Source organism: Corvus kubaryi, unplaced genomic scaffold, assembly GCF_017639235.1.
Source record: "Corvus kubaryi isolate FWS band 111438036 unplaced genomic scaffold, C.kubaryi_AGA036_p1.0 74, whole genome shotgun sequence".
Classification (NCBI taxonomy): Eukaryota; Metazoa; Chordata; class Aves; order Passeriformes; family Corvidae; genus Corvus; species Corvus kubaryi.
In genome coordinates, this window is record NW_024582061.1 from 17802391 (window position 1) to 17829520 (window position 27130).

General features: G+C 46.0%; 3 protein-coding genes across 6 annotated transcripts; 2 read left to right on the forward strand and 1 right to left on the reverse strand.

The window, feature by feature from the left end:
• Window positions 1–541: 541 nt before the first annotated feature.
• Window positions 542–26758, reverse strand: LOC121675533. Of its 3 annotated transcripts, none has more exons than XM_042051076.1 (8): window positions 25734–26758; window positions 7472–7630; window positions 5148–5429; window positions 4254–4343; window positions 3594–3774; window positions 2871–2966; window positions 2280–2360; window positions 542–1222 (listed from the first exon to the last, which is right to left on the reverse strand). In XM_042051076.1, the coding sequence occupies exons 1-8, from the start codon at window positions 25793–25795 to the stop codon at window positions 965–967; spliced, it is 1209 nt and encodes a 402-aa protein (XP_041907010.1). In that variant the 5' UTR covers window positions 25796–26758; the 3' UTR covers window positions 542–964. The 3 variants fall into 3 exon arrangements, with proteins under 3 accessions (XP_041907010.1, XP_041907011.1, XP_041907012.1); XM_042051077.1 differs by lacking the exon at window positions 2871–2966 and adding an exon at window positions 4632–4685; XM_042051078.1 differs by lacking the exon at window positions 25734–26758 and adding an exon at window positions 4632–4685 and having other exon boundaries at window positions 7472–7829.
• On the forward strand, window positions 7791–13443 carry LOC121675530 (heat shock 70 kDa protein 12B-like). 2 transcript variants are annotated; one of them, XM_042051071.1, is made up of 5 exons: window positions 7874–7963; window positions 8050–8166; window positions 9419–9643; window positions 10002–10173; window positions 11094–13443. In XM_042051071.1, exons 2-5 carry the CDS (start codon window positions 8086–8088, stop codon window positions 12152–12154), a joined length of 1539 nt encoding a protein of 512 aa, XP_041907005.1. In that variant the 5' UTR covers window positions 7874–7963; window positions 8050–8085; the 3' UTR covers window positions 12155–13443. The 2 variants fall into 2 exon arrangements, with proteins under 2 accessions (XP_041907004.1, XP_041907005.1); XM_042051070.1 differs by having other exon boundaries at window positions 7791–8166.
• Window positions 17347–23257, forward strand: LOC121675536 (cytoglobin-1-like). The gene is made up of 3 exons (XM_042051084.1): window positions 17347–17608; window positions 19533–19764; window positions 20964–23257. The coding sequence occupies exons 1-3, from the start codon at window positions 17514–17516 to the stop codon at window positions 21090–21092; spliced, it is 456 nt and encodes a 151-aa protein (XP_041907018.1). The 5' UTR covers window positions 17347–17513; the 3' UTR covers window positions 21093–23257.
• Window positions 26759–27130: the final 372 nt, after the last annotated feature.

Sequence of the window (27130 nt, forward strand, 5' to 3'; positions counted from 1 at the left end):
AAGGAGAGAAAAATCAAAGGAAAGGACACACATGAGGAGATGCAGAAGTGATGAGCTTCAGAGATAAAACTGATGCACAGCATAGGACCAGACAGGGAGCCACAAAAAAAAAAAAAATTAGGCTAAAATGTTTCTAAGCAGGTAAGAAATAGAGCATGGCAGCTTGCCTTATGTGTAGTATTTTACCTGTATAATCACATGGCATTTGGCTCAGGGTCATGCTGAAACTTCTACTTGCCTGTACTGGACAACTTCCCTGTCATTTACCTTCTACAGCCTGGAAAAGATGAATACTCCAGTTTTTTAAAAGCCAATTTTTTTGCACACACCTGGATCCCAGCTCATGTTGTCAGTGACCTGCAACATGCTTAGGGAATACTGAATTCCTAAGAGAAGCAGAGCAATTTGCTTGCAGAGAGCTGCACAGAAATTTGCCTTTCTTTCTGGGGCCCATTGAGAAAATCCCAGGGAGTTTGTGCAGCCAAGGAAGCTGATGGACTAGAAAAAAGAACTGGAGAAAAGGACTCAGCAGGCACACAGCAGAATTGAAAGTCTTTTTTTATTTGGTAATTCTCAAGTTGCTCACAGAATACTGTGTCACACGAAGTCACATGAACACACATTTGCCTCACTGCATCCCCCTTATGCCATGGAATAAAACTTTTAGAGCTCTTTGGTCCAGAGCTGTGGCAGGTGAGTAGCTGAAGGGCTTCGGGAGAGGTAAATTGTACAGACATGGGAAAGCAGCTGAGTGTGAACAGGCAGGTGGCCTTTGTGAGGAGACAATTGGAGTAGCTTCAATTTTTAATACATGTTTATTAATAATGATTTATCCTAGGTGTCCCAAGTGGGGGATGTCTAACTTACTAGCTCTGAAAAGCAGGAAATTCATGGGAGAAGGAAAAGCAGAGTATTGCAAAGCAGCTGTGTCATCTTCTGGCTAAGTTAGCAATTACCCAGACTCTTAAGTCATTCTCCTTTGATCCCAGACTACACCTTTCGCAACAACATCCTCTCCACGTTTCATTATGGGCCACAGAAGTGATGGGTTTTTCCAGTACACTGGATCTTTCTTGTCCACATGCTCTAAATACCTTCTGTTCATCTTCCACTCAGCTTTAACTGGTGGATCCTGAAGAAGCAGCAAACAATAAATTTGGCAGCACTGCAGCAGGAACTGACTTTCAGTTTGATTTTCAGTTCCTGTGAGAATGGCAGCTTCCTGAAAATCATATGAGAACACTTTTCAAAGCTTTGTAATGTTATGTTGATGTATTGTTACATTGCCTCCCCACTCTCATTCTGTGCAGCTGTTCCACATAAACTAAGCACTCAAGAACTTCACTTGTCAAAGCTGCTGGTACTCTCTGAGTAGGAAATGCAGGGGTCCCAGGGTCGCTTGAAAGGTTCTTTTATTTACTAAGTCCTGACTTCTGGATTGTGCCAGCATCCAGCACCTGTCTCTATTTCTTCATGGAGAGATCTGCAAGGAGTTTGGTAAGACCGAGCTTTTGGAAAGGCCCAGCAAGCTGCAAAAGAAGGAATCTCCTCTTTGGAAGTTTCATATATCTGTGATCTATATGTCACATCTTCCACAAAAAAGCCCACTAGAGACTAGTCCATGTGGATAGCAGGTATCAGGGCTCTGTGCACATCAACAGCCTCTGCAAGCTTTCCTCAGCCTTGCCAGGGGTTTGGCTGCTTGTGTTCAAGGCCAGCTCAGATTTAGCACGGCCATATAACCTTGTATTCAACTCCTGCAATAAAAGCCAAGCTGGCAGAAAGGGTGGTGTGAGAAGGAGTTATGAGAAGCCTCATCTTCACCCCCAGATTGGCCACCACTTGACCCAGGAGCTGAGTGGTGGCTGGGTGCTTGCCTGAGCTGTGATGTTGGGATGCCTGTGCCCAGCCTTGCTGATCCTGACCCATAGACCAACTTCCCAGCTCGGTCTTGACCTGGCTGGTCACTGTGAGCTTGCCCAGTGGTCACTGGTGTGTGGCTGACCCTGATAACTACCACTGGTCCTTTCCTCTTTGCTCCTTGCTTGGGTCCAGTATGGCTGTGCCTTTGTTGGCGAGGGCACAACCTTGCCTGTCCTGCTGTACCTCCCTTACAAGGTTACATGTACATGAGAATGTTTTGGGAGTATATGGGCTGGAAGGACCTGACCACAAGTGGAAAACAACCTCAAGCAGAAGGGAGACCTCTCATTTTTTAACTAACAAGCTGCACAGAAAATTGAACCATTGCCCCGGTCCTGGGCTGTATCTTTACTCACTTGAACAATCTCGGAGTGAACCTTTGGGTAGTTTTGGTAATAGGGTTGCCGAAAGAGCTTCCTTATTTCTCGCATCGTCTCCTACAGAACAATCAGCACAAAGCAGGCTGTTATCATGTGGTAAGGCAAGCACTGGGAATTTTTGTTTCTCAGATTGTGTCAATCAGTAATGGAGAAGTCACTCATTCCAGGCATTGGAGGAAGGTCGCATAAAAGCAACATAGGGCTGGAAAATGCTTTCTGCACTCATCATGTGCCTCATCCAGATGGACAATTCAGACATGCTTTCAGTGTATGGCTGTGTATCATGGGACACAGAATCATATCATTTTGGAAGGCTCCCACAAGTCCAGCTCCCTGTTTCTCCCTGGAATAACTTCACTCTTAGAGAGAAAGAGACCTGGTTTTTATCCAGTGATGGTCTCATACCTAGGGGTGATGGAACTTAGCTTTCTACACCCCCAGCCCTCTCAGCTCAGAAGTTATCCCCAGTGTCACTGCTGACAGATTTTGAGCAGTGTCCTTATCAGAAGCAAACTTCTAAATAAATGGCAGATGCTGATGGCCCTTTTACACAGAAACATGAAATACCTCAGTCAAAGCCTTATTCCAAAGTGGAATGTCAAGAGCCTTAAGTATGTCATCTGTTCTCTGTTGTATATCTTTCTCACAGGCATCAAACAGCTTCTGCAGTGCAAAGACAACAACTGATTACAGCAGCAATCACAGTGAAACCAGAGGTGTAAAGTGCAAAGCATGTGCTGAGAACACATCTGCATTAGAGTAAATTGTAGGGCTGCTAATTGATTGAAGTATGTCTTCCATAGCTGTGAAACAAACTGTTTCATCAAGCTGCTTGCATATTGGAGCCCATTCTTCAGCATCTGTCGGGCCTTATCATCACAATCAATGCTAATAATGGCCCCATCTCAGTCTTGTCCTTTTAGGTAATACCACTTTGGTATTTTCCTTCAGATCTCTCTAGCATCAGAGCAGTGAGTCAGACATCAAAATGAGGTCTCCCAGCTATCAGTTCAAGCACCAGCATAAGCAAAGTGGATTGTTTTCCCACTTGTGCTTGACATGTTTGAGAGATGGGACTGGTATTTGAATGTGCCCTTCTGAAAGGCAGGAGGAAGAAAGTCACTGTCAGTTTGATCACTACAGCATTCCACAGGCCCTGCTGAGTTGGAAAACTGAAGACCCAAACTTAGGCCCCAACCCTTTCTGGTACAGAAATACAAATACTCAAAGGCTGCTATATGGCTGCACCATATTGATCTGATAAGAATCAGATGCAGAAAATGGACAAACCTTAATGATGCGACGGCCTTGCTCATACGTCCAACGGCAGGGCATGGAGCTTCTGACTTTCTCCCATTGCTGTAGTTGGAGCATCTCATACCTCTCCAGCACAGCAGACAAACGCAAAGGGTCATTGATGTCCTCAGAGTATTGGTGCATGCTCATCGTTTTAGCCAAGAGCTCTTGGTATCTAGGTCAAGGAGGCTATTAAAAAACGTATCTAAGCCAAGATGAAATAATGAGTAAACATAACTGTTTTACTATGAATCTGTTTCATGCATCCCATGTTTTGTACAATGCACTTCTCAACTCTGTTATATAGCTGGCGAGCAGCTTTTGTGTGGGAAACAGTGCTTCCTCAGCTCAGTTTTGCATGATCACAGTGGAATCTGATCAGAGTGGTATCTCAACGATGTCATTGGAGACTGGTTTCTTTTACTCTTTATTTAACTGGTTACCCTGAGAATGTCTCCTTCTCTTTGCAGAACAACCCAAGCCATCTTCAAGAAGTCAGTTACAAAGAGATGCTGTTAGGTTGAAAGTCTGGAGAGAAGGTGTCTGGGCTGTCTGGTCAGAAACAGAGTCCCCAAGCACTGGAGGAAGCAACAAGTATGTGGCTTTTCAGTGTAGAAACACACAGTACGTCCAAAATATGAATAAATACCTTACCTTGACTCCAGATTTTTGTTCTTCTCTTTCAGCACCTCATATTCCTCTTCCTTCTGCTGCTGTATTTGGATTGCCCTTCCAGGAAATGCTCTGAAACAGATTTGTGAAATCTCCTTATTTGTTGTTGGACACTGGGACAACAGTGGACATGCCCTTGTTGAATAATCTGAATTCCAGAAAAAAAGCTCTGAGGTGGGAAAGTGTAGAGCATCCAGGAAAATCTCCAGGGGAGCTGAACAACCTCCCCTGAAAGCTCCAACCCAGAATTCATGCTCAAATCAAGGGGGGAGCTATTTACATCAGAAGAAATGGAAGTGTGGTTGTAAGGATCATAATGATTTCCCCCTCTTTGATTATTAATATAAAGAATCACAGTACCTGCTGTAACTATCTGGAAGGTGTAGTGGTGTATTAATAGGGTCAGTCAAAGTTCTGTTCTCATTGTCCATCCATCCATAGGGGGAAGAAAGAAATAATAAACCACATTTCAATCAGTGGGCAGGTATGCAATAAAGTCTTAAAAAATGCACAAGCTAAACTTCCTCCCTCCAATTTCTGATCAACCCATAGGGAAAAGAAATCTAGACACCAACACTTCTCAAGGCTGTTCCTTGCCAGGTGGGTGGTTTGTGATTCCATGAATCAATATCAACAGTGCAAATAAAATACTCCCAAAGTGTAAGATCTGCATATTACATGGGGCAAATCAATCAGCTTCTGTAAATTTGCTCTGGGTTCCCAATAAGGCCTGCAGAAAATTTGCTGCTAACTCAGAGCCCTCCCTGTGTCTGGCTGATTTATAATCTTCTGTCCCACCTGCCCTAGTGTGCACCAGCTACAGTTCTTGTCAGGGGCCACACTAAACAGTGTCATTTCTGGTCGCTGGACTCTCACATTTTCTCGTTGTCCATCTCTTTTGTCATTTGGAACATTTCCTTCCTTATTTTGTCGTCCATCTCTTTCATACTTTCGAACATTTCCTTCCTTATTTTGTCGTCCATCTCTTTCATACTTTCGAACATTTCCTTCCTTATTTTGTTGTCCATCTCTTTCATCCTTTCAAACATTTCCTTCCTTATTTTTTCATCCATCTCTTTCATCATTTCAGACCTTTCCTTCAGGATTGAAGTCTGCCCTCCATAGACTGATGGCTGCTGTGAGGTGTCAGATGTATGTCTGAGGAAAAAAAGAAAAGGGAGTTCTTATAAAGAAAGGGGAAAAGAACACATCCTTGAAACAAGTACCTTATAATAGCCAGTCCTGTGAGCAGAGGCTTCATGGCTACATCCATGCCAGCAAACAGATCAGAGACAGGTCAAAGGGCACACAGGGGTGCAGATTTGGTACAAGTCAGTCAGCATTATCTGCCTGATACAGCTCAGGTGACTCCACTTGACTCATCATTAGGTCTGGATGAAGTGGGCAAGATAAAGGGACAGCTCCTGAAAAACAAACTCAACCTAGACCTGCAGAGTGTGGGGAACAGCAAATGCAGCTGACTGTTCTGCTAAAACCAACTTTGCAATGTACAAGTGTGGGGTTTTTAATAGAGGAGTACAAAGCTCTGTGTTCTCAAGGTCATTTTTTATTAGTACAACTGCTCTCTGTGTCCTGTTTCCTAATGAGGATCCCAAATATCAACTATTATTACAGAGACAGTCCCAGATTAAGGTGCTCCAGGAGCTTGGATCCAGGTGGAGTAGTGTCTTGGTTTGAAAGACAAGTGTCTCCCTTGGAATAGAAGAAAAAAAATTGCAACCTCCTTCCCTCCAAATTATTATAATTTTGAAGTTAAGGGGCTTTCAGGCAAAGATATGAGGAACAGGAATAGCAGTTCTTTACTATTATATATCTCTATGTGTATAACCAGTCAAACAAGCAGCAATAACTATGGCAATAACAGCAAATAATCACAAACCCAGTCCCAGCCTTCTCGGCTGTCGGGCCCTTTCCCCTCGGGTGCAGTTCCGCTCGCAGCCGGCAGGGGCGCTGGCGGCTCCCGGTGAGCAGGGCAGGTGCGATGGTTCCCCCGCGGCTGCAGGGGGCGCTCCGGAGCGAGCTCGGGGAGCACGCGGCACCGGTGCCCTGGGATCCCGGGAAGGGATGGGACAAAGGATTCACAAACCCCTGGGCAGCCGATCCCGGTGTCTGGCCGGACCCTCGGGAACAGCAGGCTGGAACGGCAGGGACGAGCACAAATCCCGGGTGGCAGAGGAGATGTATTCAAACTACGGACCTGCGGTGGGAACCCCCCGGAGGTCTGGGCAGGCAGGGCGAGCAGGGCTACAGAGCAGCGAAGGCTCGAAGCAACGGCGGGGGCAGGGCGGCCACAGCCGGGCTCCCAGCGGGGCAGGGAAGGCAGGCTGGGGATCCCGGGGTGTCTCCGGTAGAAGGAAGGAAGGCAGGCAGCCGAAGAAGCAGCCTCTCTCTCCGTCCAAATGCCGGGAACTGGCTGCCCACAAACCCAGCTGAAAGAGAGTAGCCAAATGCACCCCACTCTTGTTGCCAGGGCTTTTGTTTTTCTTAAGCACCCAGTAATTTGTCCCCCGGGCAACATGTATGGGGAAAATGCCTTTAAGAGAAAAAGAAAACAGGAGAACTAAAACCCCAACAAATAGAGAGTAAGTTCATTCCTGCACCAGATGTCAGAGAAAGCCTCAGCATGAGGCTTTACCTTTGGTTTACGCCAATAGAAGGCTGCACAGCTGCTGCAAGGGACCGTGCTGCCCTTCTCTCTCAGCATTACTTCCTCCCACCAAAGCACATTTTGGTTTTGTTTACTTGGATGGATTCCTTTCCAGTTAAATCACTTTCAGTCTTTCACAGAAGACACTTTTTTTGTTTGTTTTTTAAGCTCAACAATCCAGTAAAAAATCTGCATTTTAGTCAGACTATTCCTGCAAAATTGATGAGCTCAGAATCTGAGTCCCAAAATCCCATATCTTGTTACACTCTTTATGCTGATCTTTCTAGTTTCATTTTCTCTTGCACTGCCTCACACTTCGGAGTTGAACTTGAGCTGAATTTGGGGACAGTAACCATCTCTGTGATGGCTAGAAAGGTTAGGAAGTAGGAAACAGAGCTTTTACTGAAATATTTCACAGTCAGAAAATGTTTGCAGTTCAGCACTCATGCAACCCTCCAAGAAATTTTGTAGAAATATTCAGACCTAGGAAGGTTAAATAAGTTCATCCAGAGACAGCCCCTGTGTAACCTACCTGCTGCCTTCTGCAGTCGTCTTTCTGGGATCACTGTCCTCACACTGTCCTTCCATCCATTCTCTTCTGTAGCCAGAAGCATTGGATGTCTCCATGCCTTTACAGCAGCAGCAGAAAATGTTTGTTGAAATGAGTGGGCAGCACCAGGGACTGTCCTTGCTGCTGGGAGTGCAGAAAGCTACTGATCAGTTTCCTAACAAAGGCACTTTGCTGTTTTGAATAACAGAAGCAAACCCTGCCTCTTTACAGGAAAAGGCACAGTTTACAGGATGTCTAGAGTCATATCTCTCTCCAGCCAATAAAAAGTCAGGGAAGGTTGCCCTTCTCTCTGCAATATCAGGCCTTTCAGTTCAGTCCCATCTGTTTACCCCTCTCTGGCTCCCAGAGCTGCACACCTCTGCACTGCAGTGGCCATGGCCAGCCAGTCAGTCTTCGTTGTTGCTATAGATTTTGGCACATCCTACAGTGGGTACTGTTATTCTCTTGCTTCAGGTACAGACCAAATCCGCCAGGTTTACTGGGGAACAGAGCATGGGCTCAGGACCCCAAAGACACCCACATGCATCTTGTTCAACCAGAAGCAGGAGTTCAAGTATTTTGGCTATGATGCTGTGATGAAGTACAAGAACCTGCCCTCCAGCCAAGCTGACAGCTGGTACTTCTTCCAGAATTTCAAGATGCAGCTGTACAACACGGTAGGTGGAAGAGTTACTGCTGATGGGGGTCAGGGCTATTCATTTATTTGAGGGGTGGGGGCTAGAGAATCCATGAAGAAGGCTGAGTAAGTCTGGTTAATGGGGATGAATGAACTCAAGTCAGAGAGTATTTTGATGAACCAAAGAAGAAATTATTTATTTTTGTAATTGCTGATAGCTTCATGGGTCCTTTATGATGTTTCTTGTTTGTCTGAAGACAATAAAACCTGACTGCCTACCTGGGTGAAGGCAAAGACATGTTCCTAAAAAACAGCTGCCCTGTTCCCGAGCTTGGCAGAGAAACTGGTCTCCCTCTGGGACTCCCTGCTTCAGTCCTCAACAGGGAACAAGGATCAAGTGAAATTTCCTGTAATTCAAAGGAGATGGGCAGCCCTGAGATCTCCTAAGAGCTCATCCCATGTTATACAGCTCCCCCAGCTTATCTCTCCCTCCCTTGAAGTGTTATTCTGAAGCTAATGTAAGGGTGTCCAGCTGTCCTTAAAGCCTGCAGTGGCTTTATCATTTCTCTCTGAAGGCTCTGTGCTAGTTTGGAATAGTTTGCAGCTTTATCTGGGTTTGCTTGTTCAGCCAAACACCAGGCTACCTTAGGACCTTCCTCTCCGTGCTCTGGGGTCCTACAGGGCTTCACATAGACTAAACCAGAGCACAGAGCCAGTCCCAGGAAAAGCCTCATGTCCTCTCTTTGGCATCCCCCAGGGTTAAGTCATGAATGCTGAACTGGGTGCTGTGGTGGGTGGGACGCCTCTTTGAAGATTTTCCTCCCCAGGGAAGTTGGGAATGATGTGGTCTGTCACAATGTCACCTTTGGAGTGCTTGGTTCTTGTTCACTTTCAGTGGAGGGTGGAGAGAGGTTTTAATTCAGAACTATTTCTCTCCATCTGAGGAGCAAATGGTGAAGGAAATTTTCATTGCAGAATCTCCCCCCACTGGCTCTTCAGGGATCTACAGGATCTACAGGGTCTTTACAAAATTTGGCCTAGGAGAAACAGCTGACTTATCAACCACATTGACATTTTGCCTACTGAATCACAGGTGTGGTGGGTAAGCAGTTTGGTAGCTGACCTGTGCCACTTAGACTCAGTTAGCCACAGTAGTGAAGCCAGTGCTGGGAGTTCACTCAGGTTTGGAGACAGGACCTCCTTCTGTGCCCTAGGTTGTGCAGTGCTCGGTGTGAAGGGGACAGGTGTCATACAGGCACTGCACCATGTGACTCTGGGCCTTTGTTTTGTAGAATGTCACAGCTGGTATGGAGCTGAAAGCCAGCAACGGAAAGGTGCTTCCTGCCCTGACAGTCTTTTCCAAAAGCCTGCGCTACCTGAAGGAACATGCCCTGAACACCATTCAAGAGGCCTCTTTCCAAACTGTCTATGACCAGGAGGAGATCACCTGGGTCCTTACTGTCCCAGCCATATGGAGCGCTGCCGCCAAGCAGTTCATGCGTCTGGCAGCAAAAGAGGTGAAAGCAGGGGTTACCCCATTTCCTCATATTACCTTTGGAAGTTTCTTTGCCCATTGAGGCAAAGGAACCCCTCAACATGTAAACCTGTATTTCAAATTTCAGTCCATCAGGCAGAGAAATCTTCCACATTGAGGGTGGTGAGGGAGTGGATGTCCCAAACTGGCAGTAACAACAGCTCTGCCCTCTCCTGCCACCGCCGTATAGAAATGAGGCCCACAGAGATCAGCAGTGCAAGAACCACCACCACCCCTGCATGAGCTGCTGGGGTGAGAAGAGTCTCCCTAGCAGGTGGTGTTCATGCAGCAGTAATGTCACCCCCTTTCCTTGAACTGATTCTTCTCTTTTTTGATGTTAGGCAGGAATTATCTCTGGCATGCTCTCTGAGAAGCTGATCATTGCCTTGGAGCCAGAAGCTGCATCACTGTGGTGCAAGCAGCTTCCACAGGAAGGGTTTATGGCAGACAGCAGTGACAAGAAGAAGTTTGAAGACTCCCCTGGGATCCAGTATATTGTTGTTGACTGTGGAGGTAAAATTTTCCCTGATTAACAGGTACCATCTTTGCTGGGCACAGTGCTTGGCAATTTCACAGTATGGCCAAAGATCTGCAGTGCAGTCCCAGAGCTCAGATTCCACTGCTGTGCTTGTCCTGGGGTTCTTATTTTTATTTCTCACCTAATGAGATCTTGTGAGCAGGCAGAAAAATAGGAGAAAACAACAGGATTGTGTCTCACACTACAGTGCTCTTCAGGCCAGACAGTCACAACACAAGGTCCTGTCCTCTCACCAGATCAGCTGGCACCGGGTCCCAGCATCAACCATCAGCATGCGCCACGTGCTCTTGTGTAGCCTGAGCTCACAGCCTCCTCTCTAGGAGCAACTGTAGTTAGTGCCCAGTGAAGTGACCAAAGAGATGAGCTAGCAGGCACTGGGGAGTAAATCATTAAGAATATTTGATGAAGCACTACTCAGTAATTTCTCTAGATTCCTGAGGTTTTTTGGTGTGATGTGAATTTTCTGCCAAGAGCAGTCTGGTGGTTGTGAACAGATACCGAAAAAGCATCAAGAGGACTGCAAGTTCCTGAGAGTCTTCTCACCACTGGTCAGGAGTCCATGACCTGTGTGAGGAGGCCAGTCTCCGTTTGTGATCAGACAGGAGATCAGCTTGTTCAGTGAGCAAGTCGGAGCATCCAGCTCTTATCAGAAATAACTGTAGGAGCCTTGTGAGACCAGGCTTTTAAACAAAAGAAAAAATAAATAAATTTAAGAAATCTAGAGAAGTACAGGCAATAGTAGAAGAGTGAGGATGAGGAAAGAAAGCAGCAGAAAAGCACATTTGTGAATTGGGAGTTCAGAAGGTAAGATTAAATTCAGTGGAAATTAATGTACTTTAAAGCAAACAGCGCAATTAATTTGAGTCTCTGTGTGTGTCTGTGTCTGCATGTGTAGGTGGCACTGTAGACATCACAGTACATGAGATCCAAGAAAACCATTACCTAAAGGAGTTACACAAGGCAACTGGAGGTGGATGGGGAGGCAACAGAGTGGATGAAAACTTCACCAGTTTCCTCAAGGAAATATTCAGTGATGGTGTATGGGATGAATATGTAAAGAAGCACCCTTCTGAATTACAAAATATGATGTACAACTTCGGCCTACAGAAATGCTCTGCTAACAGGGAGGCAGTCTACATACGTTGCTACTGCAACCTGGTCAGAGTGGCAGAGTCCAAGAAGGACATCTCCCAGTTCTTTGAAAAAGCAGTAGGAGCTGTGTGGTGTGATGGGACGATCATGATTACATATGAGAAAATGAAGAGGTTGTTTGACTACTGTATCAACAATATCATTTGTGCTTTGAGGGAAATTCTTTGCAAGCCTGAGATGGACAAAGTCCAATACATTTTGCTTGTGGGAGGCTTTGCGTCCAGCATCATCCTGAGAGATGCAGTCAGTCAGGCCTTTAGCAGCAAGTATCATATCCTTTGTCCCACAGAGGCCCAGCTGGCCATTGCAAAAGGGGCTGTTTTATTTGGAGTTAATCCACACATTGTTACCTCAAGAATCAGCCGTAGGACATACGGCGTAAAAGTGAGTGAGAAATTTGATGATGCTATCCATGACATCCGTAAACGGAAGGTCTCAGAAATTGATGGCTATACTTATTGCACAGACCTCTTCAAGAAATTGGTGGGAGTTGGGCAGCCGTTGAATATAAATGAAGTTGCTTACCATAATTTCTATCCAACAGAACCAGATCAAACAAGTGTAGTCTTTGCTTTCTATTGTACAAAAAACCAGGATGCTCAGTATGTAGATGAGGATGGGATGGAAAAGCTTGGCTCCTGTGTAGTGCCATCTCCAGACACACAGCTGGGGAGAGATCGCAAGCTGAAGATGGAGATTAAATTTGGGCTCACTGAATTTAAAGCCACATGTACTGATGTTACTTCCCAAGAAAGTCGGACAGTTGTAATAGATTTTTTATCTAATGAATGCTCGACATATTGAACAGATCTTAGACATCTTTTCCAGCCACTATGATTCTAACAATTCTATGACTTCTACAACAGAGGAGGCAATTGGACCAATAAGTCCATCACGCAGTGTTCTGTTTACACAGGAAAACTACTAGTCTGATTGTCTGGTTCCTTCCATTCCTTACCAACCATCCTTTCAGTCCAACACCTCACTTTCTGTTGTATCTGACAGCAGGTTTGTCTGCTGCTTCATCTTACGCCCTTTTAGCTTGCATCTCTGAACTCAATAGTCCATACCACCAATATAATCATCTGTGACCTGCCTGTGTTTGATGCAAAGCCTCTGGACTGCTGTCTAACTTCCACATAAAGCAGCCCATAGCTGTTTATTTTAGCCTGGTGTCTTTCAGACACATCTCTTTCTCTCACATTGGGTCTCTTTAGCTGGAGTCCAGGTTTAAATCTGGTGGGGGTGGCATTCATGGGAGTGGATTTCTCTTTTCTTCAGAATATCGCTTACATAAACTGTGTGTCATTAAAGCTCCAGTGTCCCAGATGAGGGTGCTGAGTGAACCAGTCTAGGGGCTTGTGTCCAAAACCTGTGTGAGTGTTGTTTCCATTAAAGGATTGGGTGGTTTGATCTCATTAATTGGGCAGATATGAATGCCAGATTGTAACATTACAGATATGAATAGTGCTTATGCTGCTGCCTGAGGCCTCTGTCCAGCTCTGGGTACTCTCTGCATCTCTGATTTGGGCTTGATATTTTCCAAAATCTAATTTCTTTGCCTCCTGCCTGCAGCACCTGTGCAAAGGTTCAGCATGGTGTAAGTTTCATGAGCATAAATTTGTACCAAGAAAAGGATGCAGTCCAGCAGTGTGCTGGGTCTGGCTGAGGTGGAGTTTACTTTCTTCATAGCGACCCTTATGCTGATGTGTGGTTTGTGTCCAAAATGGTGTTGTCAGCACACCAATGTTTGGGGGTGAGGGGTGGGCTGGCGTTTGTGGAATTGGTTTTTCCCCCCTCACTAAGGATGTAAAGTTTCTCTGCTGAACACCAGCCTCCACCAATGCAAATTCTTGGTTAGCTGGATTCACTGCAAGGAAACTCAGCACTGGCATCCTTATTAGTTGTAATGATCATGTTAGAGTTACTGCCAGCCATGTAGTGAATGTTGTTAATCATGAGAGCAGCATTCAGAGGACTAATCTGTATATCTGCTATGCCCTATGCTATCTAGAAGTGGAGCGATTTTGAAATTACTACCTTTGCTTTCACATTTAAAATGTTATGCATGCAATAAAAATATTCACAACAGACACCTGTGTCCATTTTTACCATGTCAGGTGGTACCCCTCTGTACACTTTGTAAGGGCCATTCTGGGGGCTAGGTCCTAAGAAGTTGAGTAGTCATGCTTTTTTCTTACCCTTTGCATTTGGTAATTTCACCAGTGCAAAGCCCAGCACAGCTCTACCCGAGCCCACTAATACCCTGGAATGGGAGAGAGAAGTATGGTGTGGGAAAGTGGCAGTGGGTAAAGCTGCCTGTGACTGTTCCAGGTCTTTCCCACCCATGTGCTATGTGGGCTTTGGGATTCAGACATTGACACTGACAGTTGTGACTGCAGCTCCTAGTTTTGCTTGTTTCGATGAGCTGATTATCTTGATAGCCTCAGACACTGAGCATGAGCAGATGCAGGTGTTTGTCCTTTCTGTGAAAGCAGCACTGAGTGTCAGGGTCTTGGGCTAAGCATCCTGAAACCTGGCAATACGGGGGGGCTCTACCCTCAGCCTGACACCACCACAGGTGTTGGGAAGAGTCACAGCTGCTGAGCCCCTGGCAGCCATCCTGTGAAACAGATGTGTCTGCTGAGCTGGGAATTAACCCCGCTGAACAATAAAATAAGGTGGGTTGATTATGCTAAAAATCACAGAATCACAGATCCCCAAGTTTCAAGAAGAAAAGACAGTGAGGTTTGCAGTGCCTGTAACCAGAACATCGATGTGCTCTAGAGGTGGGAAGGCTGCTGGATCCTAATTGGCTGGGTGAGTAGAAGGTGCCACCCCTTTCTATGACTGGATCTTGCCAGCTGCCTTCTGCCTAAAGCATGTGATTTCTTGGAAACTGAGAGAAAGCAACCCCCACTTCTCAGTACTGATACCATTTCCCTGCAGAGCAATGGGAGGCACACCCTCTTCTCCCCTGGGGCTGGGGACAGGGAAAGGAGTGGCTTGGCCACAGCTCAAACACTTTGTTCCCTGCTCTGGATTTCCCAGCGTCATCTGCCTCCCCGGCCTGAGCCTGCCTGCCTGATGTCAGATGACGTTAAAGAGTCACAAGGAGTTCACAGTAACTGTAAGTTAGCCTTGAAACTATGATATGATGTGCTGGAACAATGAAACCATGAAGAGACCCCAGGAAGAGAATGCTATAAATCCTTATGTCCTAGATGAGTAATAGTTCAAAGATATTCAAGCAGAAACTGCAACAGAGGTTTAACAAAATAAGGTTAAACTATAACTTAGCAACAGGTGGTAGGATGTAAAGACAACCTCAAGTTACCTTAGATTATTATAATGTTAAAGAACACACCCCCAGGAGAATTTGTATGTGGAGATGATAGGATACTGAACTGGACTGAGATCAACACATGCACCTTAAAAATTTTGTTATACAAGCATGAGTGACCCATCTCCTGTTCCTGTATGCTTCTTTTTTGGTTACCTTTTTGTAAAAATGACTGTGCTTGTTTTCCAAAAGGTTGGAAAAGGCCTGGCCTAGCACCCTAGTCTGCAGATTTGTAAAAAAATCATGTCTCGACTCAATGTGTTGATTGGCTTTTGCACACCAGGATTCTCTTCTTTAGGGATAACGTCCTGAGGAGCTTCACCCCTCTTTGAAAATATGTCTCTTCATGCAATAGAAATTACACTTGAGAGGATTCACTTCCTTTGGGATGATAACCAACACAAACCATGGGAGGGGAAAAAGAAATAAACCAAGCAAGCGTCCTCTTGCCCACACGTGGGGAGGTGTCAGCAACGACTTCATGATTAAACAGCTGATTTTTCATAGCTATTCCATTTCCAGGCAAAAATAAATAGGTTTCTGGAGCTTTTTTTTCAATTGCTAGAGATTGCTGAGGTGTAGCTTAGATGTGTATAGCCCTGTTAGAGATGTCAAAACGTTATGAAGGATTTTTGTGTTCATCTTACAAGGACTCAGCAAATCATGCAAGGGGAAAATAGATGATAATTTTCCAAAACAGTGGAAGTAACACCAGAAGATGGAAGACTAGAAAAGCACGTCACAGACAGAGTGTGGTGACATGCTTGAGGGGAGATGTCATTACTTTGGTCAGGGACTGCCCTGTGCTGCTGACTCCTGGCTTGGCCCCAGAAAAAATAGACCCATTGCACCCCAAAACTGGACCAACCAAGTAAGTTTAGGGTGCCTCCATGGCAAAATGTTTAAGAATGGGCAGTGAATACTGAAAAGGGAGAAACAAGTCCAGGGCAGGTACAGTATCCAGTGGGATGATGACCAGTGGAAGAGCCCATGCTGGAGCAGTTGAGTAGGACACAAGGAGAAGCAAGAGCAAAGGGATCCTCATGCACCTACCACAGCTCCTGGACCACCCACCGTCTCACCAAAGGGTCTGGCTGTAACCTGCAGCATGGGGTGAGGAAACGGGACAGGGGGAAGTGAGGCATCTGAGGGTTGGTTGGTTGGTTGGTTACTTGGCAATAAATTAATTGGATTGAAATTTCTCAACTCAAAACAGGTATTTTTTGGCCCAGGACAGGATGTCTGACTATGTATCAAGGGGTGGAACATGTTCATACTGCAATGTCCCAGAGGAGAGTGGGGGAGAGCAGAGGAGAATTCTCCTAGGGAATCATAGAATGTTTTGGATTGGAAGGGACCTTAAAGACCATCTCATTCCAACCCCTCTGCCATGGGCAGGGACACCTTCCACTAGACCAAGCAGCTCAAAGCCGCATCCAGCCTGGCCTTGAACTCTTCCAAGGACGGGGCACCCACAACCGCTTTGCAGCTTTCTATCAGACTGCTCTTTGTTTGCTGTGTGGTAAAAAGGGAGAGGGAGGCAAGTGGGGACAAATTTCAGTGAAGTCATTTGAGGCCTCCCTCAATGGGAGCAGTAGCAGTGGGACACAACCCCACCAAGACCAGTCAGTCTCTGTGAGCTTGCAGCCAGCACTTTTCCTTCTGCCTTGGGGTGTCAGGCTGGTTTATCCTGACATGCTGCATATTTTCCCCTCACACCTATTCCTTCCCTCCTCTAAACCACTCCAAACAATATGAGGTTTTGTCTGCCCTCAGCATCCAACAGCAGTTTCTCAAGCCCCTTAGCCCTTATTTTGCATGTGTGCCCTGGGCTTAACCAGAACATTCCTGCCAGAGGTTAAGCCCAGGCATTGCATGGATAATCCATGAAAACTTTTTGCCTCCAGTTCCAAGTGACTGTAACAGGCCCAGAGTTGCTGTCTGCAGCTCCACGCTGGCCCTTCTCCAGCCCCTTATCTCTCTCCCAGGCAGGCAGGGCTCAGAGATAGAATAGGGCTCCCAGCTGCAAGCCAAGAGGTTTAGGAAAGTGAAATGCCTGGCTGTGCTGCACCATTCATCTCCAGTGCTAAAATGAAGTGGCTGTGCAGAGCACTATGGCCATGGATGCTGTGTCATGCTGCCATCACCATCCCTGCAATGCTGTCATTTTGGGGTGGCGAAGCTTCCCACCCTCATGGAGCCAAGGCTGGGAGCAGCTGTGGGGTGAGCCCCTGTTAAACCAGAGGGCTCTGGGGAAAGCAGTGACTGTGGCATGAAGGCAGGACTGGAGAGAGTTGCTGGAGCTAGAAACAGGATCTTTGACTGAAAGACCACAGAGTGCCAGGGAGAGGGGATGGCAGGGCACCACAGTGCCCTCAGCACAGCAGCACTCTTGGAAGAAAACCAGGAAAATTTGTTCTTGTGCAAGGATCACCTTCAGGAAAGAGGACCCAAGCACTGGCTTTGGCAGGGGTGAGAGGGGAAGAGAATTGATCTTTTTTTTCCCCACTGAAAACTGCCTTTTTTCCCTTCTCTCCTCAGACAGTGAGACCGTTGCTTTGGCACCTGACCTACGACTACGGGGCTAGTCCTCCCTCCTCATGTGGTTGGTTTCTTTCCTGATTAAAAGCGATTAGGTAACTCTAAAACCTGCAGAAATGTGACTGAGGAGAATGGAGACAAAGAGACCCTTCAAGATCTTTTAAATCCCCAGGGCAGTATTTAGAGAGCCCTGAGGAGAGAACTGGAGCAGAAAGACTCTGCCAGGACCTCCCTGTCCTTCTTCCTGCTGCACCCTCCGTTGCCAACATCTCCTGCACCATGTCGCTCTCTGAAGCAGAGGTGCAAAGTGCCCGCGGTGCCTGGGAGAAGATATATGTGGATGCTGAGGACAATGGGACAACTGTGCTGGTCAGGTAAGGAAAGAGCCCATCCAACTGCTGCCCCAGAGGGGTGAAGGAGGAAACAGCAAGAAGGATGGAGATACTGCCTAGGAGCATGTCTTGATATTTTTCATGCAGCCCTTGCTGGGAAGAAGAGCAATCCACACAAGGAAGAATAAAAGGAAAGGGGTAAGGGGGTGGGAAAAGAAGAAGAGACAAGATCAATTTCTTCACCCACGTAAGGTAATGAAAAGAAAGCGTGGTATGAAAGAGAATGGGAACAAAACATGGGCCTTGTTTCCCTCTTCCTCTTTATCTCTAAACTCTTTTTAAACTCAGTATTTCACTTCTGATTCTCCTTCAGCATCAGTTCATCTGTTCCATTGTATTATACCCTTTCTGTGGGCTTTCCTCTCTTAGTTTCCATCGCGTTTCCCTCTCTTCTGTTCACCTTTCACATATTCCACTCTCATCTGGGACTTACATCGCCTCCATAAGCATGGATCAGTTCAAACACTTATTTCTGGTTATCAGACCTTTACCCACCACTCTGGCTTTCTTGTATATCACACCTTGTGCCTGGATTACCCTCACAAACTATTACATGCTGCTCTTTCCTTCTGCAGGCAACACAACCTGCACACAGTTAGGGTCAGGAATGCAGCCATAAAACGTTAGCAGCATCCAGTAGTTTGCCTCCCTGGAGTAATTTACTCTAAAAGGTTTTGCTTTAGTGTCCTACAACCCCAGACCCACCTATAGAGAAGAGTTCAGGGCTTCCCATGACAAGAGAGACATGGCCATACTGGAAAGAGTTCAACAAAGGGCAAGGAAGATGATGAAGATGATGAGGGGACTGGAGTATCTCTCCAATAAAGAAAGGCTGAAAAAGCTATGACTGTTCAGGCTGGAGAACAGAAAGCTCAGGGGAATCTTATCAATGTGTACATAAAAACCTGAAGGGAGAGTGCAAAGAAGACAGAGCCATGCTCGTCTCAGTGGTGTCACGAGACAGGACCAGAGTCAATGGGCACAAACCAAAACACAGGAGGTTCCCTCTGAACTCCAGGAAACACTTTTTTCACTTCTGAGTACAACTGAGCACTGGCACAAGTTGCCCAAAGAAGTTGTTGAGTCTCCATACATGGAAATGATCAACAGCCCTCTGGCCATGGTCTTGGGCAACTGGCTTGCCAGTGGTGTTGAACCAGGTGACATCCAGAGGTTCCTTCAAGTCCAATCATTTTGTGACTTTGTGAAATGCAATGTGGAATTTGCTATGGATATTTCAGGTGGATAACCAGTTTACCCAACGGAGCAAACTGCTTTCTTTAAGAGTTTGACCAAGATGACTGTAATTGATCAAAAGTAATTTCAAACACACCGGATTGTGTTCCTTTTGAATAAACAGAATGAGCAGTACCCCAAACTCAAACAACAATCCATCACAGGCAGTAAGAAAGCTTTGCAGTGGACTCTAGGAAGGGGTTAATTAACAAAACCAGTAGTAGGGTTTCTCCATGAAAACACCCACCTGTACCACAGTGCTCATATCCGCTGTCCAGAACATCTTTGGGAATATTAAGCTATCACAGTCATGTGAACTGTCACAGTCACCCTATGTGAATGTGCTCCCACTGCTCTATGAAAGTAACAGGTAACACTGAGGAAATATTTACTTTAGAAGCAGTAGAATAAGTTCATTGTAGGTTTTAAGGTGGAATGAGCAAAGGAAATGCCCTGGGGAGAGGCAAGGGAGAGAGGACTGGCTGCTATGTGCACGGGGGCTGTGCACAGGTGCAAAAGGCAAGGGAAAAACAAGGAATGCCTAAGTGTCTGTTCTAATAAAGAGAAGGAGAAAAGGGGCATAAATGCATAAGGCAAGGCCCGGAAGGTGTAGCCATGTCTGCTTTGATACCTTGGTCCACAAGTCAGAACATCTCTCGTTCCTTAACAGGATGTTTACCGAGCACCCAGACACCAAATCCTACTTCACACATTTCAAAGGCATGGACTCTGCTGAAGAGATGACACAGTCAGATCAAGTCAGGGGCCATGGCAAGAAGGTTTTCAGTGCCATCAACAACATGGTGCAACACCTGGACAACTCTGAGGCTTTTCTTGGGATAGTGACCCCACTCGGCAAGAAACATGCCACCCAGCTGAAGATTGACCCCAAAAACTTCAGGGTGAGTGAGCAGCCCTCTTCCCAAAGGGTGTAATTGTGAGGAGGGCATGTTTTCCCCTTTGAAGGGTGCAACTGAGGAAAATAGGCCTTGTGTGTAGGAATACATGTATATGCCTGAGAGAATCGAGGTGGTGGAAGGTGAGATGGTTGATGGTGGAAGATGGCAGGAGTGAGAGATCTGGCATTGGTGGGGAAGACGGCTGTGCAGCAGATGTGCTGCAGGCAGGTCTGCTCAGGTGGGAGCTGCACAGCTGCCCATGAGCTGTAGTGGGTTTTCTCAGTGCAGTCAGATTCCCACACCTGCCATTTAATAACAAGATGCAGAAAAGCAGTTTAACACTGGACTTCAGTCCCTGATGTATTTTTTATCTCGTAACAGGAACTGAGCTTTCCGAGGATAATTAAACCTGCTGTTATTGAACAACAATGGCAACAGCATTGTCATCATTAAACAAACACAAATAATAAATACAGGATCAAATTACTTGCCCAGATCCACCTAAGGTCACTAGCAGAGTGCATTTATAACTATTTCATCTGCCTTACACAGCAAAAAGAGGCACCTTCTGGCAAAGATTATTTCCAAATGAAGGTCATTTCAAAAGCAGTGGGCCAAATTTTCAAAAAGTGGGAAAATAAGTGATGATTTCTGGCTGAAAATAGTTTTTCAGGGTAAAGATGCACACAGAACAATAAATGCTGCACAGGAAAGGAGTTGGCATTTCAAAGTATACCACCTACCTAGTGACTGCAAGGACCAATGAACTCTGCTTCAGAGTGCCAGATAGCTAAGAAGCAGGAAAGATCAGGAAGAAACTTACCTCCCAAGCCATGTATTCCAAAGGTGTCCAACAAGGGGGCTCATTGTGGCCTCTAAACATTTGGGGCAGTCCTCTGCCAGGAGAAGGATTGCAGTGGATGGACAAAGAACATCAGGCCTATACAGCTATCCTTAAGTGATAGGTGCAGTCAACATTTACTAGATACAGGATAGTTAGAAATACCAGTTTTTTGTGAATGCTATAATGCACCTTATTTTCCATGCCCTGTTACAAGCTCTGCAGGCCATGTGCTGTGAATTGTTCTTGTACCCCTTTCTGCCTTCCAAGAATCCCAACTAAAGATATACAAGATATGTAAGTTCTTATGCTTCTAATGTGGAGAAAAGTCACACTGGTTGTTTCTTCCCTTCTTGTTTAGATTATCTGTGACATTATCTTACAACTGATGGAGGAGAAATTTGGCGGAGACTGCAAAGCTTCCTTTGAGAAGGTGACCAATGAAATCTGCACCCACCTGAACAATATCTACAAAGAGGAGGGTTGGTGAGGCTGTGCATACTCCAGGCTCTTCAAACATCTTGCCAGCACTGATTTGCTGCTTTTGGGCCCCCAGCCACAGCTGGAAAAATTAAAATTTAAAAATAAAAAAGGCAAGAAAAAAGGCTTATACAATATAGGTATCAATGTCAATATTTCCTTAGCAAACTGAGTTTCTACAGCTAAACAAAACCTGCAGATACATCAAAGTTAACCAAAAAATCCTGATGTGCTTTGCAGTTCCAGTGTTTCAGGTGGGTTCCTCTGGCCACCATCCTTGAAGACTACATTTTAAGATGATGACTTTAAGGTTTCTATTCCTAAAAGACTTGCTCCTTCCAACAGCACCAGCAGCTCTTTGGCTCACCTACCACCTCTCCATCCTCATGAATGATAGGAAGGAGACCATTTTGAAGCATCTTCAGAATCTTGGTAGAGGTCATTATTTAAGAGGCATGAGCATTGTTTTGTGTGACAAGGGGGAAGTGGTGTATGGGAATGACTAACACCTGGGAGAGGCATGAGCAAAGTCCCATCTTGCATGAGCCAGCAGAGTCAGCCAACCTTGGTTTCTCAGAGCAGCTTTCAGCACAAGGAATGACAACACTGAGTGTGGTCATCACTGGACCCCTCTGGGCAGGGATGAACATCTCCAGGCTGTGGGTTTCACCGGGTTACTCCCAGGAAATTACTTGGGTTGCGTTCCCACATGAGGCAAGAGTAGAGCTCACTAGCTCCTGTGCACCCAAAATGCACCCAGCTGATGGAGGCTGCTGCCTCATCGCATGGGCAGCACAGGGGGCTCAGCCTGGCATGGGGCTCAGCCTGGCATGGGGACTCATCCTGTCCAGTCGCACAGCCTGAGCCTCCCTTCAGTGCTAACCAGGTACTGAACTATTTAATTGCTTTTCTTTGTATTCCTTAGACTTGGTGAAATAATCAGCTAATAACTGCAAATAACCACATGCTAGTTTGCTTCAGTGTAACGCAATAAACACAGAGAAAGCAGATGTGCCCTCTCATTTGCTTCACAGAAAAGGTGATGTGCAGCACTGGCAGCTGGTTATAGTGCCCACACTGGTGATACTGGGGGGGGTTCCAAAACCAGCTCAAGCTCCCACCCAGGCACCCATCACTCTTGTGGTAGTCAGGCTTCTCAGGTGGTGGGAAGGGAAGCTTTTCACTTAACCATGAAGCAACAGTTTTGTAAACAGGTAAAAATGCAGAGTTTTCCTTCATTCAACATGTAGTTTTCCTCACCCATTGAATTTGGCAAAGGATGCTAAATCCCAAAGTCCAGAAGAGGAACTCTAGCCAGAGGGGAGGATAAGGCAGGCTGCTTTATTTGCTTCGGTGTTCTGTTCAGCTCGGGGAGAAATGGAAGCATATTGCACAGCACTGGCAAGGACTGTAAAAAAAGAACAAGATGTGTAAAAAAATATTTATAGTCTCAAATCCCTCTGAGGGAATACAAGTAGTTAAAGCTCTGAAAAGAGGTGGTGGTAGTTCTTTACTCCCATTGCTCTGCTGCAAACCAGTTTGAGTTTAGGAAGATTTGAAGGCAGCAATTTGAAAAGTTACAGTGGTTCCATGCAAAGTCCCCCCCCCACCTACTGATACAAGGGGCCTAGATTTTAGGGGTTAATTGCTGTGGGTACTGCTAGTACTGCAAAACTTTGCAGGTGCTTGCTAAACAATGTACTGCTTGCTAAACATTTACTATACCAGCCAGGTAAAGGGGAAGGATGTACAGGAGGATAAGGATAGGATGCCAGACCATCGATAAGAGGAAGAAACCATGACCAGAAATCCTACTTTCGGACCTTGGAACTGGCTCGAATCAGCTTTGGGGTTTGGACTGAGACCAGGACCTCAAAGAGCACGCGCAAGGAAGCAAGGTGAAGAGTTCAAATCTGAGGTAGACTGCTTACTTCATCCCGGAGATCCCAGGCTGCGACCACCAGGTGGCACTGCGCAGGCGTAGTAAGACGTTAAGCTAATTATAATAATAAGCAGAGACAGACTATGAATATGTATAGGTGCATTGTGTACCCTGATGTATATGTAATTTGTAACCAGATATATTTCAAGCTGAGCACCGCAGTTGGCACACATGGCGTTTTGGGGGTTACCCCCCATGCGGCCGGCGCTGCAATAAACATACCTACTTTACAACTTTCGAGTTGTAGTCTTTTCTGCGTATCACTACCACCTTCTAGAGATGGAGACAGACAGGCTCGAGACGGGCTGAAGGTGCCTGAGGGCCAGTGCCGTGAAAGTGCCTTCTTTGCAGCCCCTCTGAGCCAGCACCTGGAACTATTTCTAACCCTTGTGCACTTAACTGAGCATCACCATCAATACTTTACTACAGTCAGCACTTGTCAGATCATTTCAGCCTGGGAAAACGGTTTTACAGCCATGGCAGCTCCTGCTGCTGTCATGCCCTTTGTGAACTTGCAGGTGTCCAGCCCTGCTTTGTTGCTAGTTAATCCTGCCTTCCCGATGGTGCATCTCCTAGGACTCTGCTTGCCTGCAGTGCACTGGCAGCACCACGGAACCTAGGGAAAGAATTTGGGACTACAGTTTCCCCAGCAAAAGGAAGTGAAAAGCCAAAGCCAGGAGAGGTAAGTCATGAGAGAATTTTCTAATTGCCCGCTGGCTCCATTATATGCCCACAGAGGGAAAAGCAGGGATAAAGAGGAGAGCCAGGGCTAGAAGCAAACATTCTCTTTCCTTGTATTTCCAGCTGCAGTCTGCTGCTTCCCAATTTTGCAAGCTGCAGGGAAAGACAGATTTCAGGTGTTGCTGAAAAGAACAAATAATTACATAAGCAGTAACAGTGTGAGAATTTATTAAGCAAGTGGAAAAAAGTGATCAAAGCAAAAAACCACAGAGCAAGAACCATCATGCAGGACTGGACGAAGAGTGCATTAACATTTTTTATAAGCCCCTGCATCAGAAGAAACTAATCTCTACTGTCTGTTGAGTAAAGGACAGCGATACTGAGGAAGGTGGCATGTGAAATATGGGATGGAGAACAGTAAACTGGAGGGGTTATCAGGTGCTGCAGGCCCCTACACAACACTGCACACTGCCATCACCTCTGGAGTGTGGCTCAGTCTGCATTTATACTTAGTTTAATGCTGACTACAACCTCCATCTGCTATGTCCCTGTTGGCTCACCTATTTTCCCCCATTGTCCCTGGGGATGGGTGGGGCAAGATAGCCTGGACAGAGAGGCTAGCAGATAGCTCCAGGGCAGGGCTATCATTGTAGTAATGGGATGGTTAACTCCCAGATTCAACAGCTGGTGGAAGGCAAGAGGACAGAGGAACAGCCTCCTGTGCCAGCTTCACGGGCAAGTCATGGTGGGTAACAGGATACAGCGGCACTAGGCTGAGCACCTCTGCCTGGATACGTCACCGTTTTACTACGTGGCTCCTCGTGCTGCAGTGGGGAAAGCAACGCACAAGCTATGCAGCTTTGGGCCAGACTGCCCAGGGAAGTGGCTGAGTCGCCATCCCTGGGGGTATTTAAAAGGCATGAAGATGTGGCATTAGAGGACATGGTTTAGTGGTGGGCTGGGCAGTGCTGGGTTAAAGGGTGTTCTATGATCTTGAGGGCCTTTTTCAAGGTAACCAATTCTATGATTCCATCTTCAGGACAGGATCTCATTTCTGGTAATGTGCCATCCTCCAGCTGCTTACCACCTTAAGCTTTTACTGTTTCGCAGTCCCCTGACTAACCCAGAGTGATTATGAGATACGGGAATAATGCTTGCAGGTTCACTGCAGTTCAAACACATTAAATCAGTGAAGTAATTTACTTTTTCTGCTCATTTTGTACACATTCAGTTTGATAAAAACTGCTACGGAGCTACAACTGCATCAGCAAAATTTCCAAGATCCCAAAAGCTGATGCTGAGCTACAGCGTCCCTAGGTTCCCTCAAGAGCTCCATTTCATAATCTATTTGACAATGAAGACTAAGGTCAGTCCATACCACTCTTCAGCTGTCCAGCAGGAAATTTAACAGGTGGTGAATACCTCAGTTTTGCACTCCTGGAAATTAATCTCATTGGGTTCTGATGGGTGGAAGATCCATATTTAGGAATAGTCTCCCGCTAGATGCTCCAAATCTTTTGCAGCCTAGGTGTGTTTCATTAGTCACCTTAATTTTTTCTTCCGAACTGCACTTCAGTCCTGTATTTCCATGAGTAATTCAGATTATTTTATGAGGAAATCAGAGATACTACCTTCTTGCTTAACAGCAGTGTGGTACTTCCTCTACGTAAGGGAAGGCCCAAACCCAATCCCCTGTTGTAATTAAATTTATAAGCCATTTGTAAAAGGAATGGCATGTTATCCAGAATTTGCTAGTGTGGAGTCTAGGCACTGTTTTGTCACATTATGCAAATCTCACCCACCACCCCTTCCCTTCCCCTTTTTACAATACAAAATTTCTAGTTGCTGGCTGCAGGGGGAGACAGGTCCTCAGTATTTCTGGAATATTGTTATTCCAGAAAGGAATGCCAAAGGAATCACTGGTACTTGCACTATGCAAGATGTATCTAGAAATGACTGGTCACCTTTTGTCACACCACTAGAATTCCATTAACAACTATGTGACGATAGATGTTATTGAGCACTTACACTTGTGGCTGTACCAGATGGACAAACACCAGTAACCTCCATTCATGAAGCACCTGGGTCATCCAGGAATCAAAAAACAGTCCCAGGAAGGAAACTGATGCTCAGAATTCAAATGGATTAAAAAAAGGAAAAAAAAAGTGTTAAGTAGTTAGTCATGATCACTTTGGGAGCTTAAAATGATGTGAATTCAAAGTAGAACATGCAATGCTGGATTCAAGCCCTTGCAGAGGTGTAAATGACCTGTTCTAGCTTTCATTGCCAGCCAACACACTGCTAAATTATCTTCTGTGTTAGAATTATCACCCATGTGCTCTGAAAATGCTACAGAAACACCACTGTGGACAAATGCACGGAGTGAATGGTACTACACAACAATGTTAGCAGGCCTTCATAGGCACTTGCACTACAGAGGGACAGAGGCTGCAGAACCTGCTGGAAATGCCAAGAAATCATTACAAACACTGCTCTTAAGCATCACTGTTAGGTAACTCAGTGGTGTGATCTTAAGGAGGAAAATTTACCAATCTCTAAATTATTCTGTGTGGGAGTAGGGCATATTTGAGTAAATACCCCAGAGCACTTTCAATCCAACAGAATGAACAGCAACCCCTTTACGTTTTGTCAGTGACACGGACTGGGATCAAGGGCACCGTCAGCAAGCTGGTGCAGTCAACACACTGGAGGAAAGGGATGCCATCCAGAGGGACTTCGACCGCCTTGAGGGGTGGGTCCATGCAAAGCTCAAGAAATTCAACAAGGGCAAGTACAAGGCGCTGCACCTGGGTCAGGGCAATCCCAAGCATAAATCCAGGCTGAAGGATGAACAAATGGAGAGCAGCCCTGCTGAAAAGGACTTGGCATGCAGGTGGACAAGAGGCTGGACATGACCCAGTGATGTGCACTCACAGCACAGAAAGCCATGTCCTGGGCTGTATCCAAAGCTGCATGGACAGCAGGGTGAGGGAGGGGATTCTGCCCTTCTGCTCTGGTGGGACCCCACCTGCAGTGCTGCACCCAGCTCTGGGGTCCCCAGCACAGGAAGGACATGGACCTGGTGGAGTGAGTCTAGAGGAGGCCACCAAGATGATCACAGGGATGAAGCACTTCTCCTGTGAGGAAAGGCTGACAGAGTTCAGGTTGTTCAGCCTGAAGAAAAGGCTCTGGAGAGATCTTATTGCACGTTCCACTACCTAAAGGAAGCCTACAACTGGAGAGGGACTTTTTACAAGGGCATGTAGTGACAGGACAAGGGAGAATGGCTTTAAACTGAAAGAGGGTAGATTTAGATGGAGTATTAGGAATCAATTCTTCTCAGTGAGGGTAGTGAGGGGTTGCCCACAGAAGCTGTGGATGTCCCATCCTTGGAACTGTTCAAAGCCAGGTTGGATGGGGCTCTG

Excerpts from the sequence above, each read along its gene's own strand:
- LOC121675530 (XM_042051070.1), top strand. The coding sequence starts at position 7,885 with ATGGCCAGCCAGTCAGTCTTCGTTGTTGCTATAGATTTTGGCACATCC. Across the intron at positions 9,644-10,001 it reads TGCGTCTGGCAGCAAAAGAG|GCAGGAATTATCTCTGGCAT; the intron begins GTGAAAGCAGGG and ends TTTTGATGTTAG. Across the intron at positions 10,174-11,093 it reads TATTGTTGTTGACTGTGGAG|GTGGCACTGTAGACATCACA; the intron begins GTAAAATTTTCC and ends CTGCATGTGTAG.
- LOC121675536 (XM_042051084.1), top strand. The coding sequence starts at position 17,514 with ATGTCGCTCTCTGAAGCAGAGGTGCAAAGTGCCCGCGGTGCCTGGGAG. Across the intron at positions 17,609-19,532 it reads GGGACAACTGTGCTGGTCAG|GATGTTTACCGAGCACCCAG; the intron begins GTAAGGAAAGAG and ends GTTCCTTAACAG. Across the intron at positions 19,765-20,963 it reads TTGACCCCAAAAACTTCAGG|ATTATCTGTGACATTATCTT; the intron begins GTGAGTGAGCAG and ends CTTCTTGTTTAG.
- LOC121675533 (XM_042051076.1), bottom strand. The coding sequence starts at position 25,795 with ATGACCCAGGTGCTTCATGAATGGAGGTTACTGGTGTTTGTCCATCTG. Across the intron at positions 7,631-25,733 it reads CATCTGGTACAGCCACAAGT|CAAGGACAGTCCCTGGTGCT; the intron begins GTAAGTGCTCAA and ends CACTCCCAGCAG. Across the intron at positions 5,430-7,471 it reads ACGACTGCAGAAGGCAGCAG|ACATACATCTGACACCTCAC; the intron begins GTAGGTTACACA and ends TTTTTTCCTCAG.